This window comes from Chrysemys picta, chromosome 10, assembly GCF_011386835.1.
Source record: "Chrysemys picta bellii isolate R12L10 chromosome 10, ASM1138683v2, whole genome shotgun sequence".
NCBI classification, from domain to species: domain Eukaryota; kingdom Metazoa; phylum Chordata; order Testudines; family Emydidae; genus Chrysemys; species Chrysemys picta.
Genome location: NC_088800.1, coordinates 40824700 through 40844576, shown reverse-complemented (window position 1 = coordinate 40844576; position 19877 = coordinate 40824700). Strand labels below are relative to the sequence as shown.

At 51.9% G+C, this 19877-nt stretch overlaps 1 protein-coding gene across 4 annotated transcripts in view; it reads right to left on the bottom strand.

Annotated features, from left to right (window-relative positions):
* The window catches only part of LOC101942492 (dual oxidase 2), a 48303-nt gene that overhangs the window by 14223 nt on the left and 14203 nt on the right, over positions 1–19877 (bottom strand). For all 4 annotated transcript variants that reach the window (XM_008166764.4, XM_008166763.4, XM_065559642.1 and 1 more), the window contains exons 6-19: positions 16985–17186; positions 14150–14316; positions 13959–14019; positions 13065–13161; positions 12435–12525; positions 9896–9998; positions 9312–9472; positions 7545–7720; positions 6901–7019; positions 4856–4993; positions 3733–3846; positions 2724–2926; positions 1638–1823; positions 938–1163 (exon numbers count right to left, since the gene is read on the bottom strand). In XM_008166764.4, coding sequence (XP_008164986.2) covers positions 938–1163; positions 1638–1823; positions 2724–2926; positions 3733–3846; positions 4856–4993; positions 6901–7019; positions 7545–7720; positions 9312–9472; positions 9896–9998; positions 12435–12525; positions 13065–13161; positions 13959–14019; positions 14150–14316; positions 16985–17186 — 2044 coding nt within the window. The remainder of the gene's footprint in view (positions 1–937; positions 1164–1637; positions 1824–2723; positions 2927–3732; positions 3847–4855; positions 4994–6900; positions 7020–7544; positions 7721–9311; positions 9473–9895; positions 9999–12434; positions 12526–13064; positions 13162–13958; positions 14020–14149; positions 14317–16984; positions 17187–19877) is intronic.

Sequence of the window (19877 nt, the reverse complement as noted above, 5' to 3'; positions counted from 1 at the left end):
ATCATGTTTATTTTGGAACCGAGTGTCCACAGAGGCAGTTATTCTAGAATAGCTGCTGGGAATAGCCTTTTCTGCAATAGCTAGTCTGGTCAATTTCCCCATGTAGACAAGCTCTTAATAAAGCTTCCAAATGCACCCAATATAATGCGACACCACCCAACTTCCCCCAAGGAAGCTATCCTCAAAAACTGCCTGACAGTATAAAAAATGACCGTATGAAGTGGTCATGGGATGCCCCTCTGCCACTGCCTCTTGAAAAGGCAGCTGCAGAGTTTGCTGTAGCTTTACCTGTATGCTAGTGCATCAGAAAAACAGATTTTGAGAGTTACATCACTGGCCTCCTGACAGGTGGAGTGATACCTATTCATGGCAGCTTCAGAGACTAACTAGCCAAACTTTGCCCACCAGCATTGACAAAGAGAAGAGATCGCCTTCTCTGCGTTAGCAGCTGAAGGAGAAATGCTATTGTTAATTAACAGGTAGAGGTCACTCTCTGCCTGAATGAAACCGGGGTAGAAACTTGGACCCCAATTTAGGAAAGCAGTTATCCTGTGCCCAAATCCATTCCTATTCAGGACAACATTTGAGCACACATTTAAATTGAAGCACATGCTTACGTGCTGGCCTGAATCAGGACCTCAGTTAGCTACTTCTTACATGCATCATATTGAGAGGGATTTGGTCACACTTGTGTTCTAAGCTTGAAGGAATTTGGCTAAGGCACCAGTGAACTTCAGTGACTACACAGGGACAGGACCTTCACTTTATGTTTCATTTGATAGATGGACCATGCCAAGGTTCAGCTGAGCAGTGATGGCTGGTGAGCAGAGTGTGGACAAAGGAGGAAGCTGTTTAGCTGGGGCTGTGACTGCAGCAAGATGCTTCTGTTAGCAACGTGAGTCAGTGACTCTCTCTCAGTCCTCCATCAAAGTCTCACCTTTCATGAAGACCACCAAGATGTCCAGGAACTCTCGGAAGGAGAGATATCCATTGCCATCTTTGTCAGCAAGAGAGAACATGGACTCCACAAACATGGACTGGGGTTTGAGCCCCAGCGACTCTGCAAACTCAGCCCGGCTCAGCTCACACTTGAGAGATTGTTTTGCTGTCAATGACGTTTCAAAGTTGAGCTCTCCGGCATCTGACTTGTCAATGTCCAGCACCTGCGATGAGAGAGGCAGGCTGGGGGTTAGTCCCATACTCAGCACTCAAACAACAGAACCACCCTAACCCACACCCCTTCCATTCCATACAAACACTGGTGGTCTCTCCCCAACTCTTAGCCAAGGTTTAATAGCAGATGCTCTGACAAAGTCTCCTATGACTCCCATCTGATGGTCCTTATTATTACAATACACACTGGAGGGCATTTACTGGTACAGTGTACTCATCATGCTGTCATGCAACAGCCTCTTCCAGGTATTAAATGGTAATATCCCAGCACTGCCATTTCCTCAGTCCTCTATAAATAACAGGGATTCTTTACTGTCAAACAGATTGGCAGCTTGTTCCTGGTGTGTGGTTTGCCTATTATGGTATGCAACAATAGCAGTAGTGCCTAATGCTTAGTCAATATAAATAGCTGCCCTCCATTTACCGGAGTGCTCACCACACCCATGTGCTGGCTTGGTACATACCTGGGCAAATAAATGTCTGAAGAAAGTCTCCAGGATCTGCTTCCTCTGCTCTTTGGTCACAGCCCTCTTCAGCAGGCTGCGTTCCGTCAGGTCCGACACGTTGAGAGACAGTCCGTTCCTCTCCAAGTAGTCGGTCAGCTTCCGGACAAAGTCACTTCGCTCCGCCTCATCATTAAAAAGCAACACCTGGAGGAGCCCCCAAAGAATGAGCCGTTGAGCTGGAGCCATTCTCAGCTGGGCTGGGAGTGGCACACCACTAGCGTGTTAAAACCAGGCTAAAATGCCAAGACCCCAGCAGCAGCCCCAACACCACTCACAGCTAATCAGGCTCTTGCTTGAAGATCTCATTTCTCTTTCCTCTCATGTTCTCTCTGTGCCTAGGCACACAAGCCCTGCTTCCAACCAGCAAGACCCACCCAACCAGTGACATTTCTATTTCCAGGGGGATGATGTAGATTCATTGTTTGAGAAGGCTACAGCTTCTTGTAACTAAAGATCAGAACCTACGGGGCCCACCTGAAGCATTCTCTGTGTAGGCCAGACCATCAGACACCTCTGGGCCATTCCTGTGGAGCTCTGGTTGTTATTTAGATAGGCAGGCATAGCCACCATTAACATGTTTCATGCTGCACATACCAAAGAGTGGAAATATAGGATCCAAAATACCACGTGAGATAAAAATGCCTCCTATGGACTCTGGAGTTTCTACCTGTTTGATTGGTTTACCAGCACTAAGTAGAATCCTGACATTTCTTTCGTGCATACGTGGGCCATGCATGATTTGGAGCCTTGAAGCGTCATGTTTACTAGAAATTCAGTTATTAAACCTCACAGATCTGGGCAAACGGCTTTTTCAGAATCAGTACAAAGCATTGGTGTTATTATCCACTGGCCTGGAATCCCCAGTGTAAGGCTACCTCAGCAATAAACCCAGCCACCCCTGCCGAAGCATTTATTTTGGGCTCCCAAGAACATGCCACCAAGGGAGGTGCAGGGTAGGGAATTTATTCCTTGTGATTGGCACAGCCAGGCAGAAAGAGAGCTGAGAGGCAATGCCAAGCACACGTCATGTGTCCCATTACATACCAGGTCATACTCTTTGGGAATCTTCAGGAGCAAAGCTTTGTTCCCTTTGTTGATGGAGAGGACCATGTCCACCTGCTGTTGGTTTTTCAGACTGATGCTGCGGAGCACGGCTCGCCGGCTGTCCAGCACTTTGATAATCTTGTCTGGATGAAGCTGAAGGTAGATGAGATTGCTGTCTGTCTTGGGACCTAGCCACTCCAAGGCTGACGGGAGAGAATGCAGGGAGTTGGGTCAGAATGGTTGTATGTGAGTATTAACAAACACCTTTTTTCACTGGGAGAGTGGCCTACAAATACATCTACTCCTGTATGGGGTAGGTAACAGAAGCCCTTTATTCCCCTGCTGATCAAGCAGTCTATCCAAATTGAGAGCAAACTGTACTGCTAATGAGCTCAATTCTGGTATTACATGGACTGGTTCTGTCCGGTATAATTCCATTGTCTTCAATACAGTTACTCCTGATTTACACCTGTATAGGGGAGATCAGGGTCAGGTCACCAGGCTCCATTTTTAAGGACATTATAGAGCTGGAGGTCTCCATTTCATAGAGGATACGTATTATTCAGTAACCCAGATCTCCTACTGAATCACAAGGCAACACTGCGGGCAAAATTCCCTTATCCTATCCACATGGCTCTCAGAGCGTCAGAGCTGAGATCACTCATGCAGACGGGAGAGGGGGATTTTACTCTAACTGGGCAATGCTGGAGAGAGGCCCCACAGCTTCCAGATCAAATGCCAGCAGCCTGCTCTAGGGCCAGCCCCAGAAGCTGCCACCCGCCGTCACATGAATGCCCTGTACCGGAGTTTCCCTCCCAGCACCCAGCTGAAGGTGAGCTGCATGAAGAAGGGTGTCAGCTCCATGCCAACACTGTTCTAGACAGTAACCCACGCTGACAGCAAAGGGGGTTTGGTGGATGCATGACTTGGACTACGGAGGAACCACCCAACTCCAGTGAGCCGGGGGTTCCACCATGCCCCCCGAGCCAGCTGAAGGTCCCCGCCTTACCCTGCACTCCCTCGCCCGAAACCTCTTTCCTCATGCTGGGGTTTGCTTTTCTCTGCAGCTTCTTGAAATCGCGCTTGCGGAAAGTAGCGACGATCCAGGCAACGAATAAACTTACTGGGGGAGCAAATGAGCAGGAAAGGGAGAAATGAGGTAACAGAGCGACACAGGACCACCCACCTCCTGGCAGTTCAGCCCTCGTGGTCACCCACGAGGGCTTACAACGATTCCCATCTACCACTGGGGCGTGGAGGGAATGTGGGATTGTTCCACTCCCCCAGTACGCCACGTTTCAACCACAAATGACTTTATTTAATCAAGGGTTCCAGTCACATTTGTGTCTCTGCCTCCATCTCTGGCATCGCTAATGTCCCACCGAAGGTTCCTGCTGCTGCTGCTGGGACCAGAGAGTCACACAACCATAGATGTGTTGGGCTAGAAGTGACCTTGAGAGGTCATTTGGTCCAACCCCCTGCAGGACCAAGTAAACCTAGACCAGCCCTAACAGCTGTGTGTCCAACCTATTCTTTAAAACCTCCAAGGACGGGGATTCTACAACCTCCCTTGTAACCTATTCCAGAGCTTAACTACCCCTAGAACTAGAAAGTTTTTCCTAACATCGAACAAAAATCTGTCCTGCTGCAGACTATGCCCATTGCTTCTTGTCCTACCTTCATCAAGACAGGATCATCAGATTGTCTAATCTGACCACCAATCAAGCACAGACCCCTAAATGCCACCCAGCCACCATCTAAGGTACGTTTCCCCATTACACATGGCCCCAGTGTCACAGGGGACCTTGGTACAGTGAAGTGACTCTCAGTCAAGTGCAGCAGGAACTATCATCCTGCAAGCTGCCGAGCATCCTCCTTCCCCAGTGACTGTGATGGGAGCTGAGAGTACTCAACATCTCTCGGAGGTACTCCACTCCAGCCAGGACTGGGCCTTTTCAGAGCAGGGGACAGCACGGAGCTGCAGTGGGCCAATTCCCAAGGGTGGCTGAGTGCATGCAACTCCTGCTGATGCCAGACGGCGACACAGGTGCTCAGCCCCCAGGGGGATTTGGCACAACAACCGCATTTAAGCAAGAAGTAAATAAACAAAGGAAGCGAAGACAAGTGCAAACCTAAAGGAAAACAGCAGAGGGCGACGAGGATAAGCCCGAATCCAGCTCCGCTGCCTTCGAAATAGTCCAGCACTGTCATGGGTGTGCAGTTTTCCAGCTTTTCCACAGTCAACTGCTGGGGCTGAGGACATGGATCCTCTGGTAGGCAGAGAGAAAATAGTCTGAATGCCATAATGCCAACCCAGCTCACGCTTGCTTTGCCTCTCTAGGAGCACACTCACTATGGGATGATGAGAGGGCTTCTCTGGAGTTCGGAAGGGTTCCCCTAAAGCTTGGGAGGTCTTGGGGAAAAGCTCTGGGCCCTACATTTAACTCCAACTCAGAGTTTTAGAGGCCAGATCCTTGTTGTCAGTCACATGGGTTCCAGTCCCCTGGCTGCTGCACCCATTTAACCCAGTGGTTCTCAAACTGTGGTCCGTGGACCACCAGTGGTCCGCGAGCTCCATTCAGGTGGTTCGCGGATAATTCCCTCTAAGGTGTGCGCCTGGGTGGCCGCACACAAGAGAATGAAGGGCCACCCACCTAATTAGTGGAGCTGCGCAGGTGTGGCTCTACTAATTAGGTGCCTGGACCCTGAAGAAGATGCACATGTAAGGTGAGGTGGTGGCCTGGGGGGAATAGGGGATAGGTGGGTGGGGGCAGTGGGGTGGGGGGGGAATTTGGGACATGCAGGACTGTGATGGCCAGAGAAAGAAGCGCCTTTCCCCAGCTCCAGGGCTGCGGCTTCCGGGGAGAGATGGCCTTCCCAGCCTCAGCTCCGTGGCTGCTGTGGTGGGGGAGAGACCCCAGTCCTTCCCAGCCCCAGTTCGGGGGCTGCTGCAGTGGTAGACAGAGGGCACATCCATCGCATTAGAAAGGTAAGACTACTGATATTAAAATATGAGTTGTGCGCTTTTATTTGTAGAACAAAAAACGTTAATTATTATTAATGTTTTTTTTATACAGCGCTTTTATCCAAAGCACTTTACAATAGTTAGCTAACAGTAGAAACAACATTTGGAAAGATCACTAAGTGGTCCGCCGAGACCCTCAGCAATTTTCAAGTGGTCCACGAAAAAAAAGTTTGAGAACCACTGATTTAACCGGATTGGCCTGCTCTGGATTCCTTGAGAAGTCATTTGTACAATAGTGTTCTGCCGCGCCCGCTCTCCCACAAGACCTGGGAATGGGCAGTAAGCGAATTACCATGTCTTATGAGTTACTGGCACTACGGACCAGGTGCTCAGCCAGGCTTTAGTGCCGCACGGCAGGATCGTGTTGCAATTCTGGAAATCACTCTTGGTGCAATTACAAGTTGGCAGGATTTTTGTGTTTTAAACAGAAATCAATAAACCTCTTCCAATGGGATTGGAAGAATGCAATAAAAATGTTTGCACGGTAAATGGATAACTTTATGGGGCAGGGTGGGGCAAAAACACAGCAGCGAAATGACCACTGATGTTACTGGCCACAACTCACAAACAAACCGTGCCCTACTTTCTTCAGGCCAAGGCCAGTAAAAGGGGACGAGCACATGACACGGAAAGTGAGGAAAAGCGACGGATGCTGGGTTAGCCATAGGTGCTGGCCTGGGACCTCTGGAGCTCCTGCTGGCCAGCTGTGTGCTTCACTTTGCCAGTACCCAGAATGCTTTACCACCTCAGACCCAACTCATGGCCATGCCAGGGCGTGAGCTCTGGGCCATTCCCACGTGAACAGAGTTGGCTTTGCTTATTGCAAGGGGGTTCCATCAGTCTTGGCCTCCAGACCTTCTCAGCAGCACTGTTCTATTAGAAACCATGGCAATTCAGGCCAGCTCCTTAGCTTTTCATTCAATTCCTGTGCCCCGTTTGTGCTGCCCAATCCAACTGCTAATGGACACACGGTCCAGATGTGCAGTGGGGTTCATTAGAGAACAGCCATGCAGGGAGTGTCACCTGGACGATGCCCGAGTGGAGAGCCTCTGAGCTGGTGGGCAGAGTGCTGTGTACAACCTGGCTGTAAAGCCCAAGACTGACCATGGGGAAAGGTGAAGGGACATAGCAGCACAGAAAGGAAACACTCACTAGCACTCCAGTTAAACACCTGCATCGGGAAGTCTCTCGGCTCTGCATAGGTGACATTAACAAGGACATCACGGAATGTGGTCTTTTGAATCTCTTTAATTTCATCATCTGTGAATAACCTGCGGAAAGAGAAAATGGAATCCAGTGTAGGCATCAGAGAACCCCGCCCACACCAGGAGTGTGTGTGACCCCCCAGCCCACGCCCTCCCCAGATCAGCACCTGGAGAGTCCCAAGAATGTGTCTGACCCAGAGCCCCCAGCCAACACCCTGCCCCAGATCAGCCCCAGGAGAGTGCCAGGATTGTATAGCACAGACTCTGACACCCACCCCACATCATCTCAGGAACTGGGGAAGAGGATTGAAGACCCAGGCTCCACAGCAGCTCGTCGATGGGTTGCCAGGGCGCTGCTGGGACGGCTTTCTTCAGCCACATGAAAGTCTGAGCTCGTTCTCCATTGGCCTGAAGTGCTTCTGGGGCTTCACCATTGGTTCCCACTGTGTAGGGCTCCAGACCCCAGTCTCAGGCCAGTTACAGTGCATTACAGAATGTTAAATTGCACAACACCATCCTGGTGGTGCTCTGGGGAAACAACAGCCAATGCAGAGACCACCCATGGTGCTTGCTGCCGGAAGAGACACTTACCTGTTTTTAGTGTTTTCGAACCAAAACCTGTCCCCGTCACGCAGGCGTGTAAACTGGTCCAAGATGATGGCGCTGAAGAGGTCTCCAGGGTCTCCGTTGCTCTCCAGCATGCCCCCCGGCAGGAGTTCCAGCTTGGAGATGTCGTTGTCGTATAGGGCAGATACATTCCCAAGGACCTGGAGAACAAGCCCCGCGGGTTAGGAAGGGCTGATTACACCCAGTGCCCCCATGCACTGTGGGGTGAGTGTATCAAAAAGCCTTGAGAAGTTTCATTAGCCCTTTGGGGTCTTATGGCAAAGCCAGCTGGTGTGGGATGGTGACATTGCCAGCTGTGTGTATTACCCTGTACAGGTGCCACAGCCTTCCCACTGAAACGGAAGGAAGGAAGGACCAACCAAGGTCAATAGATCCCCTCTGCCCCTCCCAGAGATTTCAAGACTTGTCTGGTATGGGAGGGGCAGGTGCCGAGAGCCCTGGCTCACTGCTCCAGAGAACCCTCAGGTCTCTGCCAATGAGAGCACAGGAAAGCCTAGCTGCTCTGTCATTGGCAGGAGTATCACTGTGCTTCCCATTGTGCTTGACTCCCAATGGTCTGTGATCCATGCCTGGCACCTCCACTGTAGCTCCTCACTGAGGTCCTCTGTGGCCTCCTTTCCCCCAAACCGTGTAGACTCCAACCCTCCTGTACCATCTTCGCTGGAGCTGGGGCTTGATTATTTGCCATCAGATTAAGGATCTCCCAGCATGCATCTCGCCACTGGCAGAGAGACGTTGCAGCAGCTGGGTGCGGGGGCTGATGATACTTGTAGCTAGGTAGGAGGACTGGGGAGAACCTGGCCAGTACTCTCTGCCCTTCCTACTGACCACTCGAAGCCTATGTCCACACTGCCGTCAGAGGGGTGGTGGCAGCGGCTCAGGCAGATGTACCCCCACTAGCTTTAATCTCACTAGCAGGCTAAAAACTCAGTGAAACCACAGCGGCATGTGCTGTAGTGCAGGCTGTACAAGTCCACCAGGGACCCTGGGTATGAACATGTGTTGCTGGCCTGCAATAAAGCCGTCCTGTCTTCACTGCTGTCTGTAGCTGCGCTAGCTAGACTACCTCTAACTATGGTGTGGACATAGGCTAAGGATCTGATCTGACCAGAGATGGCAAGTCAGTGGGAGGGGAAAGGGCTAAGCACTGCACTGATGTAGGCAGATGATTCAGTTGTATCAGCTTTGCTCACAGCTGTGACTGCTCTAACCCCCGGGCTGCTCCAATCCTCAACCCAGGAGCAGCTGCAGCTCCAGGGAAGAGTAGAGCACACACAGCTATGTGGGAGGGTGGGCAGCCGCCAGGCACCGAACTCAGCACAGAGTTCGCCAGCAGCGCAGGGCAGGGCAGGGCAGCCAACTGCACCAGCCACCAACGCCTGAGGCCCCAGTGCTGCTCTGAGGGCAGCAGCAAGGAACCCAGCCCCTCATGTGGTGATCTCTCTCTAGCCAGTTTTAAACCCAGACTGAGGCCTGATTTACACACCGCATTTGAGCTAGTGTAGCTACATCGGTGAGGGCTGTGGCTCGCTCCCCTTCCCTTTGTGAATAACTATCCCAACAGAAACGCCTTTAGACCAGGGTAACTGTCCACACTAGGGTGTCGTAGCGCCTTGACTGCACCAGGACAGTTAAAGCCGTACAACTTTTGCATGCAGATGAGGCCCCAGCAGTGGGTGTCTGAGGCTAACATAAGCTGCTGAGGTTAAATGACATCTCTGTGCTTCTGACCTCTTTGTTCACGTGGGCGAAAAGTGACCAGTTTGCGGCAGGCTTTAAGTCAAAGAGCTCCCTGGCCTTGGTATAGGTGGACAGGCCGAGGTCTCGCCCCCGCTGGATGTAGCTTGCCACATAGTCGGTGCGAGAGTACTTCAGGGGTCCATACCAGTAATCTGGGGAGAACAAAGAGAGGAGCTAAAGACACGGTAACGCAAAATCAACCTCCAACGATCCCCCTTCCCCTCGCAGGACAGCGGGGGCCCTGAGAGGATAATGCTCCATGCTGGCCTCTCCCCTCACCAAGTCCCCTTCCCTCATGGACTCATCTTAAAGCGAAGATCCCTGCCAAGCACTAGCTAGGAAGGGCTACAGGAAAGAGAGCAGTTGGGCACAGCCATAGCTGCGGGTAGCGCAGGAGAGTGTCAGGACTCCTGGGTTCCATTCCTGACTCTGCCACCAACTCTCTGCCAAGCCATGTCCCCTCCCTGTGCCTCTCTGCCCCAGGTGTAAAAGGGGGACAATGAGACTCCTTCAAACAGCCGAAAGAGACAGACGTTCAGCCAAACTGCACAACTGCAACAAGAAAGCGTCTCAACCTCTGAGATCCTCCACCACCACGTGGTCCTCCAGCTCTGCGATCTGGGAGCTCATCCCCAGCAGCAGGTCGTCCACGTCCTCCGCCGTCTGGAGATTGGGGTTCTAAATGAAAGAAAGATTCTCTGTCATTATGGTGCAAACCTGTGAGAGACCCATGATATTCGCACCCGCCTGACCCAGCACCCAAAGGAACCTTGATTCATAGAGTTTAAGGCCAGAAGGGACCATTAGATTTTCTAGTCTGACTTCCTGCATAGCACAGGCAAGTGACTTTTACCCAGCTACCCCTTTATTGAGTCACTCCCTTGTGTTTGACTAAAGCATGTCTCCCAGAAAGGCATCCAGGCTGGATGTGAAGGCATCCCGAGACAGAAACTCCACCTGTTCCCTTGATAGCTTGTGCCAAAGGTTGATCGCTCTCACTGAGAAACATGGGCCCGATCTCTAACTGGAATATGTCAGCTTCTTCCAGACCTTCACAGTCCTGCAGGCATCAAGCTAGATCCTCAGCTGATGGAAGTCACTACTGATCTACATCAGCTGAAGATCTGGCCTTAGACTTAAATGAGAATTGTTCAGTTAATGCCCAGGGCAGGAAAAGGCTGGCTCCTGAGGCTCATTAAGCCAGTTATCCAGCTCATGCACTGCCGTTTTCACTGGTCCGCAGAACTGTTGGGTTTTGTTTCAGGGACATTTTTACAATTAGTACCAAAAACATGATTTTTTTTTTGCCATTATTTGTGAAAATGTTACAGCAGGTGAAAATCAGCAGCCAATGGAAGGCAGAAGGTCCCTTGAGGCCCTGGAGGGTGTCGCACCCTGTGCCTTGTCTGTTCCCACAGGTGCCTGGTCTCCCTGTGAGCCCGGGCAGCACATCACCGTGCGGCTGCCATACACCTGTGCGTAACCATCTCCAGATCTGGTTCCCATAGGACAGATCCATTATCTTGGCCCTTTCTGAGTCTCCTGTCTGCAGAAGCTGCCTCCCCAGGGATCGGGATGGAGGAACAGAAGCAGCATCAGAGAACAAGAAGGAGCTTTTTCTGCGACAAAATTTTCATTGACCCAAAAACGTATCAACCTTTTCTAGGGAAAATCTCAACAAAATCTCTCGTCTGCAGTTGGTTCGACCCAAATGAGAACATTTGGTGCATTCAACCGCACGGACGCATTTCGTTTCAAGTCTGTTCAACGTGAAACTGCATCTGCCGAAGGCGCCTCATGCCCTGGCTCTCCCCTATGACCCCGCCTCTGACCCAACTATATGGTGCATCATGGGAGTCATGTGTCGGGAGGCAGAATGTGATGAGAGAGCCCAGCGCATGGGCAGAATGAGGATGAGAGGCACATGAATCCAGCTCCCATGAGGCACCGCGTGGGCAGATGCAGTTTAATATCGAGCTGGCTCGGAATGAAAAGTCCCGACCGTTCCAAATGGAAAACGTTTGAATTTCTTTGGGCGGCATCAAGTGCAATATCCCAACTTTCCTCGCGATTTGGGGTGGAAAGAAACTTTGACCGAATGGACTTTCTGGATGGATATAGACCCCGTTCTGCTCAGGGGGGCGCTGCCCATGGGGTAACTCCCTCTTTATCTCCTCAGAGCTGCAGTGCCTCGCGTGGCCGTTTGCAGTGAAGTGCTAGGGCGGGGCAGTGACTGCATTAGTCAAGCGTGGGACAGGTGGGTGGGGTGGCCCCAGCGGGGCAGCTCCCTGCCGGCTCCCTGAGTGCTCCCTGCTGGCTCCTTCCCGCCTGACTCTCTGTGCAGTGGAATTCCCACCAGGCCATTCTGGTGATGGGATGCGGTTGGCAAGGGCCTTGCCATCACTGGAACGGTCCATTCGGCCCCCTGATGACCAGCAAGGCTCTGATCCCCAGGATGGCTGGTAACCCTCACTCCTCACAACCTGTCAACGCAAACTCTGCTACACGGCAGGCCGAAGGAGCCCACCACCATACTGCACCAAGACCCTGCCCTCCTAACCCTTGAGTACTCTGCTATTGTCTATTGCAGGCGCATTCAGAACCAGAGACCTGAATCCAGCCCATTTGCTGTGACTGCGGCCAACTCTGCAAGTCTGGGGGCCCTGGGAATGCCGCGTGGCTGTGCCAGGAGCCGGCCTGCATCAATAAAGTCTGAGAGCCCTGGGGATTCCTCTTCCCTGCCTGCCCCCTTTGAGCGGCTGGGCCAGGGCTTTGCATTCCACGCTCTCAGGAAGGTAAATAAAGGGACGGGGTGGAGTCTTTTAAACAGCAGCTCCCAGAGCCCCTCGACTGGCGGACAGCGACTGGCCTGGGGGGAGGATTAGCCTGAATGCTGGGTCTTTGCTGCCAGTGCGGCAGAGTTTCGGGGCGGGGCTCCTGGAACTTCAAGAACCTGCTGTGCAGAAGCATGGAGCAGCTCCCTAAATCCTGCCCTCCTGCTTCTGGGGCCGTGCCAGGCTGCACAGCAGGGACAAGACTTGGCCCGCGATGCAGGTAGTCCCTGCCCTTGGCCAGGGCTCGGGTGAGACGCTGCCCTTCCCAGGCCCCCTGTACCTCTCTGCACCAGTAGCTGTTGCAGAGCCGGAAGGCCGGCGACTTGCTCTTCTCTTGGTTGAGCACTTCCTGGAAACTGCAGCTGTTGTTTCTGAAACAGAGGAGAAGGGTGAGGCCTGCAACCCCTCTGGGCGGGGATAATGGTGGGGCTGGGAGGGGCTTTTCTGCAGCTTGCTAGAGTCTGAGCCCCCAGAAAACAGTCCTGAGTGTAGACAGCACCTTTGTATCCTTACTGCTACATACACAGCTGGGTGGGAGCTCCAGCCGCCTCGGCCTTCGCATGGCATGACCGGTGCTACACTTCTCTGCTGGCAGGGAGAGGCAGCAGGGCAGGGAGCCTGCGTGGCCCCAGGCTCTTAAGGGAACGCTTGCTAGGGCGGCGGTGCCAGCCCTGTTGCTAGGAGCTGGCAGGAAAGCACTGAGCTGGGTGATGCTTTGGAGGCTTGTGTCTTTCAGGGTTTGGGGTGGATCAGCCGCCCTCCAGGAGCGGAGAGCAGCTCTCCCTGCTGCAGTCGGACCTGCGTGGCACGGCCACCAACGGGCCTGATGCAACTGCTGCCTCCGCCTCACCTGCCTGGCACTGCTGCCTCACCTGATGGGCACCCCCACCTGCCACACAACTCTCCCTACCTCCTGTAGACTCCAGGGGGCACCATGGTCGCCAGGGAGTGCCCCATGGCAGCCAGGAACTCGGTGGAGATGCTGGGATCCACATGCTGCTTGTAACCTGCAACGAAGATCAGCTGCTGGGCTGCACCTCCTGGCGGAGGAGTGAAGAGCCCCCTCAGGGCCCCTCGCTCCCCATCCACCCACTGCTCCCCACAGCCCCCCCTCAGGGCCCCTCGCTCCCCAACCACCCACTGCTCCCCACAGCCCCCCCTCAGGGCCCCTCGCCCCCCCATCCATTCAGTGCTCCCCACAGCCCCCCCCTCAGGACCCCTCGCTCCCCCTTCCACCCACTGCTCCCCACAGTCCCCCCTCAGGACCCCTCGCTCCCCAACCACCCACTGCTCCCCACAGCCCCCCCTCAGGGCCCCTCGTTTCCCAACCACCCACTGGTCGCCACAGCCCCCCCTCAGGGCCCCTCGCTCCCCATCAACCCACTGCTCCCCACAGCCCCCACTCAGGGCCCCTCGCTCCCCATCCACCCACTGCTCCCCACAGCCCCCCCTCAGGGCCCCTCGCTCCCCAACCACCCACTGCTCCCCACAGCCCCCCCTCAGGGCCCCTCGCCCCCCCATCCATTCAGTGCTCCCCACAGCCCCCCCCTCAGGACCCCTCGCTCCCCCTTCCACCCACTGCTCCCCACAGTCCCCCCTCAGGACCCCTCGCTCCCCATCCACCCACTGCTCCCCACAGCCCCCCCTCAGGGCCCCTCGCCCCCCCATCCATTCAGTGCTCTCCACAGCCCCCCCCCCAGGGCCCCTCGCTCCCCCATCCACCCACTGCTCTCCATAGCCCTCGTAGGCCCCTCACCCCACACTCCTGCTCGCCTCTTGCACCCCGGGCTTCCTACCCCCTCACCTGCATATGATGGGATGGTTTTCTGTAGGAATGTCGGCAGCCACTCGTACAGCACAATATTCTACAGAGGAGAGGAGGAGATGGCGTCAGCACAAACACCCACAGAGCTCGGGGCAGAGGCCCCAGCCATCATCACTCCAGGGGCTCTCCCTCGTGCTGGCCCCTCTGCACGGGGCTCCCGGCTCCCTCACCTGGTAGGTAGCAACGACCCACTTGCGCGCATGCTGGAATACGTCCTCGTCCGACCAGCTGGGGTTCTCCTGGGCCAGCTTCGAGGCCCAGTGATTGTGGTAGCGGAACCAGACGATGCTCTCGGCCTGCAGGAAAAGGTTCTCGTTCCCTCTGGCATTCCCAAAATCTACAACAATCAAGGAGCCCATGAAGTGCAGGACAAACACACACAGAAGTTAGAAGAAAACATAAAATACTCTTGCTGGTAGATTGCCACATAACACAACTGTATTTCTTAGAATCCAAAACCCTACCGCACAAGAACCAAATCCAGAGAGAGACAGAGCAGGCTGCTCTCTAAGGCAGCAAGGCACAAACCTTACTCTAGGCTAGCTCTTTGCAGACTGCATACTGAAGATTGCACATATCCCTCCAGACCCCATGCCCCGCAAGCAGAACCAGGAAACCCCTTGAAATTTAAAGTAGTAGCTTTTTTTTTTTTTAAGACAGTTTTCAATACACCACAGAGCTGACTGTTGCTGCCATGGAACAGAAAGGAAGCCTGCTGCTAGATTCCCACACGCGGCTTCCCTGGTGCTATGGGGAGGGAAGAGATTGGAGAGGGGATGTTCTGGGGGCTGTGTGCCGCCGGCACTGGGTAGGGGATTTTCAGTGTCCAAGTCTGCCAGCCAGAGGCCATTCTGTGGGGAACAGAAGAAAGGTAGAAGAGAAGACAAGAGCCCTTCCTTGTTCTTGTAGGACGTCAGTAACTATTTTCTAGTCCTCTCTCTATATATATCAGAGGGGAGAGGAGTAAGAGGGAACACAATAGAGAAATAGAAAAAACAAGGAGGCAGTTGATTAATTTAAAAAAAGCACATTTAAACCTGATAAAGGAAGCCCTTTAACACCGAACATGGCTACCCTGTGGAACTCCTTGCCACAAAGTGTGGCCAAGAAAAGAGGTTACATTTCTCTCTCATTTCTTTCTCCTACTGTTTTTCATCTTTCCTCATGGAAAAAGTAAAAGACAAAGCAAACAAAGCTGTCAGATGCACATCAGCTATTTGATAGTTTTATGGACGAGCAATACACTTCGTCAGTCATAAAACATCTCTCGTCCGCAGTGTGGCATGGCATGAGCACACCCCCTGCTTTGGCATGGGAGATGCCGAGCTCTTCCTAGCATCAGGTAAAGTGGCAGAGAGCAAAGGATGGCCAGATAAAGAATTTTTAAAAAAGCGCAGCAGGATTATTACTAAGTTTGTTACCTGCAGTTTAGATCATTTCAGATTAGAGGGGAAGAGTGGGTTTCTATCAGCATAGTTTGGGCTGGGCTGGGAGCTGACGCAGGGCTACCTCAAATTCACATTGCATCTTCAACTTACACAGGGGTTCCTGTCACCTCCCTTGCGTGATTTGGCATTTCTCTCCCTCTTGGGCTGTGTCCCTGCCTCCTTCCCCGGCTGGGCACCCACACAGAGTGGTTCCAAAACTTTCCCACTTGCTGGGAACTGACTTTATTGTGACCTGACCAACATTATCCCAACAGGAACCTTCGCTGGCGCGTCCTCCCTGAGCTTGGCCGCCCCAGGGGCCTCCCTGACCTAGTTCCCTCTCTCTAGGGAGCCAATCAGGCTAGTCAGGATGGAATTAACACAATGCACTTGCTATAATGAGTGGGCGGAGCTTCAGCAGCTTGGGGCAGAGTTCTGACCCTCATTGGCAGGGAGGTTCTGCCCCAACGCACCACCCCATAACTGTCTCAGGGCTGCATGGGCTGCAGGCAGGGCCGGCTCCAGGCACCAGCTTGCCAAGCAGGTGTTTGGGGCGGCCATTCTGGAGAGGGGCGGCACGTCCAGCTATTCGGCGGCTATTTGGCGGACGGTCCCTCACTCCCACTTGGAGCGAAGGACCTCCTGCCGAATTGCCGCCGCAGATCGTGATCAAGGCTTTTTTTTTTTTTTGCACCACTTGGGGCGGCAAAAACCCTGGAGCCGGCCCTGGCTGCAGGGCAGCCTGGGCTTGAAGCAATCCCTCCATAAGGGCGAGGGAGAGGGCCAGCCCTGGCAGGCCTTATGGTGCTGAGTCTGACCAAGATTCTGCCTTCTTTGATCACTGCCTCCCTCACTCAGGGTGTTTCTGGGGAAGGAACATTACACAGGTGAGTCTTTAAACTGTGATTTGAGGACTTCAGTCACTCAGCCAGAGGTTAGGGGTCTAGTACGGCCACGAGGGAGTGGTTGAGGCTCTGTGGCCTGCGACATGCAGCAGCTCAGACTAGATGATCATGAGGGTTTCTTCTGGCCTTAAAGTCTAGGTGACCCACCAGCACAGCCTGGGTCTGTAGGGGCAGCACCTGGCTGCAGGGAGTGGCCAGCACTTTGCTGCCGGGGCCTGGCAGGTGCTAACAGATGTTTCTCTTCATGGTGCTGCTTGAATGCACCTTGGTTCCAAACCACACACCACACCCAGAAAACAAACAGCTTTTTGTCTGGGAATTTCCAGTGGGCCGCCCTTTCCAGGGTGAGTGCATGGCATCAGGTTCGCTAGATGCAGGGGGATCTGGCCTACCCACCCAGCCCCTCGCTCCCTGCACCAAGGTGATGCTCTGCTTGGATGCACCCAGTGGTGGGTTTGCTCGGGGAATCGGGTGGGAGACTGATGACTCAGTGCTGGGGGAAGTCCAGCAGTTTTAACCGCTTTTCTGCATTTCTCTCAAGCAGCCTGTGCAATCGTCCTGATTCTGATCCAGGATGGGTTGGAGACTTCAGCCTGGGTAGGGTGTGAAATAACCTTGCAAATGCACCAGGGGAGGCTGAAAGGTGGGAAACTGGGACATGAGGCTTCCTTACCATAGATCCCTTGGGAGCCCCCCTTTCCTGTGGACGGGTCCAGAGCCTTCCACATGAAGTTTCTCCCGTCAGTCTGCTTCGGGAAGCTACTGTTAGTCTCAGAAGCCAGCTTCCCACCAGAGAAACTCCTCAAGGCATCACTCCAGGAATGAGAAGGGCCATAAATGGCACTTCCATCAAGCCAGCCTGTCACCATGTTTATCTGAGGAGAGAAGCAAGAGCTGGGGTCAGAGCAGAATGATCAGCTGCCTCCTGGTTTCTGCATGGGGATGGAGAAGGATCAGGGCTTAGCCAAAACCCAGGTCCTCTGTGCGCTTGTATCTATTGATGGCCCACTACACACATGGTGAGATGAACAGCACGTACTCCACAAGGAACAGAAATCTTACCACCTTCTTATCAATCTGGAGCAGAAGTCACCAGAATCATCAAGAAAGGGATGGGCCTGCCAATGTTGATAAACTACCAACCCCATGACCCTTCCTCCAGATAAGGGGCCTTCCCAGAGGCTGGAGGAAGTTCCGTTATCATTCTTTTAAATTATTTTTCATTTCCTGCTTTCCTTTGGATTCTGAAACAGAAGCTCTTGAATCACAGGCTGAGTAAGGCAGGGCAGGAGGAAGTCCTGGACTCCTCCCCAGCAAACCTGCTCTCAGCACGGTGGTTCTAACCAGAGCCCCTCCGTTTGTCTGCTGCTCATCCATCCCTAGAGCCATGTCTCCTGCTGCTGCTTTGTGAAGTCTCTTTCCGCTACAGCTGGGCCACGCGTTTCACGTGGCAAACATTTCCATTGAAAAATGGCCTCTTTTGAAAATATACATTTCCTTGCAAACATTTTGGTGTCTTCAAAACTTTTCAGGATTTGAAATTTTTCTAAGAAACACTGAGTTTAAAATGTGACCTGCTAATCAGGCTCCATTGTGATTTTCCATTTTTGAGCTCTGTCCCTTTGTGTTCATCAGGTGTCTGGTCAAATTAGGTACACGGTGGGACTTTTTTCAGCACATAACACATTTTCAGTTCTGAAAAAAATTTCAATCTCAAAACTGAAAAACTTCATTACGGGAAATTTTGATTTTCAAAAACAGTTTAAAAAAATCTGTGGATGGTTTTTAAAAAATGAAATCAACCCATTTGGAAAACCAGTGACATGAAATGACGTGTGCAATGTGTTTTCATTTTTCAGCCAGCTCTGCCTACTATTGGATGTTGTATTGATGGTGATGGTACCACATGTTCCCATATCCTGACACTTCAGAATATTATCAGGTTACACTGAGCCAAGCATGCTGTTGTGTGGAAATGCATTCCATCCCATGATGTTTTTTCATAGTAGCAAGACTCGGGTACCACAATGCATTTATCCTTTTGCAATCTCTATGACTGCCCATTTGCACAGCATATACATTCTATTGTTTATTACACCAAGATAAAAAGAATTTACTGCCTAGAATATCTTGTTTATTACCAATCACATGCAACATAGAAGCACAATTACAGAAAGGCTTGTTACTCAAGTGTGTGTAAGCATTTCATCAAATTAGTCCTAAAATAACACTGCTCATAACCCATTTCTAACACACCAGAGTTACTTCAGCTCCTATCACTAACATTTCCCTTGGGCATTTTGACTAAAGCGATAAGAAGAAGAGTACTTGTGGCACCTTAGAGACTAACAAATTTATTTGAGCATAAGCTTTCATGGGCTACAGCCCACTTCATCGGATGCATAGACTGGAACATACAGCAAGAAGATATTTATACATACAGAGAACATGAAAAGGTGGAAGTAGCCATACCAACTGTAAGAGGCCAATCAATTGAGATGAGCTATCATCAGCAGGAGAAAAAAAACTTTTGAAGTGCTAATCGAGATGGTCCATAGAAGGTGTGAGGATACTTAACATGGGGAAATAGATTCAATTAGTGTAATGACCCAACCATTGATAGCTCATCTCAATTGATTGGCCTTTTACAGTTGGTATGGCTACTTCGACCTTTTCATGTTTTCTGTATGTATAAATATCTTCTTGCTGTATGTTCCAGTCTATGCATCCGATGAAGTGGGCTGTAGCCCATGAAAGTTTATGCTCAAATAAATTTGTTAGTCTCTAAGGTGCCACAAGTACTCCTGTTCTTTTTGCAGATACAGACTAACACAGCTGCTACTCTGAAGCCTGTCACTAAAGCAATAGAAATTCCTGCAGCAAGAGGGATAGCTCAGTGGTTTGAGCATTGGCCTGCTAAACCCAGGGTTGTAAATTCAATCCTTGAGGGGGCCATTTAGGGATCTGGGGCAAAAATCTGTCTGGGGATTGGCCCTGCTTTGAGCAGGGGGTTGGACTAGATAATCTGAGGTCCCTTCCAGCACTGATATTCTATGATTATCATCTGAGGTGGCTACATTTTTCCCCAACTCTGGCCTCCTAGAAAGTTGTGACTTGATTTGCCAATAAATTGGATAGTTCTGTGACAATCTGCAGAAATTGTTCGTCTTTCTTTTGTAAAGAACAAATATTTTGTTAAATGACCCTGAATGCTGACTTTGCCTAGTTGCACCAACAGCCTGGATGCTCCATTTGTGTGTGGTTTTGTACATGGGGTAAGGTACTGCTGACTGTCTGTCTTCACAGATTTTTTTTAAACAAAAAAAAAAAATTAGATATTATTCTCCAGCCTTTCTTCACTGGGCTGTAACGCAGTCAGTACCCCATGCCGCCTGCCGCCCATCTAACGGAGCCCTGTTTGAGGCCGGGAGCTCTCTGCTGGGGGGTGAGTGGGGAATTTTAGGTTCCTGTTATTTCCTATGTCATGGGAACTCTGTGTGATACTGGGAGAACACAGAGAGAGCTCGTCAGTGTCCCTAAGAGGGCTGGGATGAACCCCTTAAACT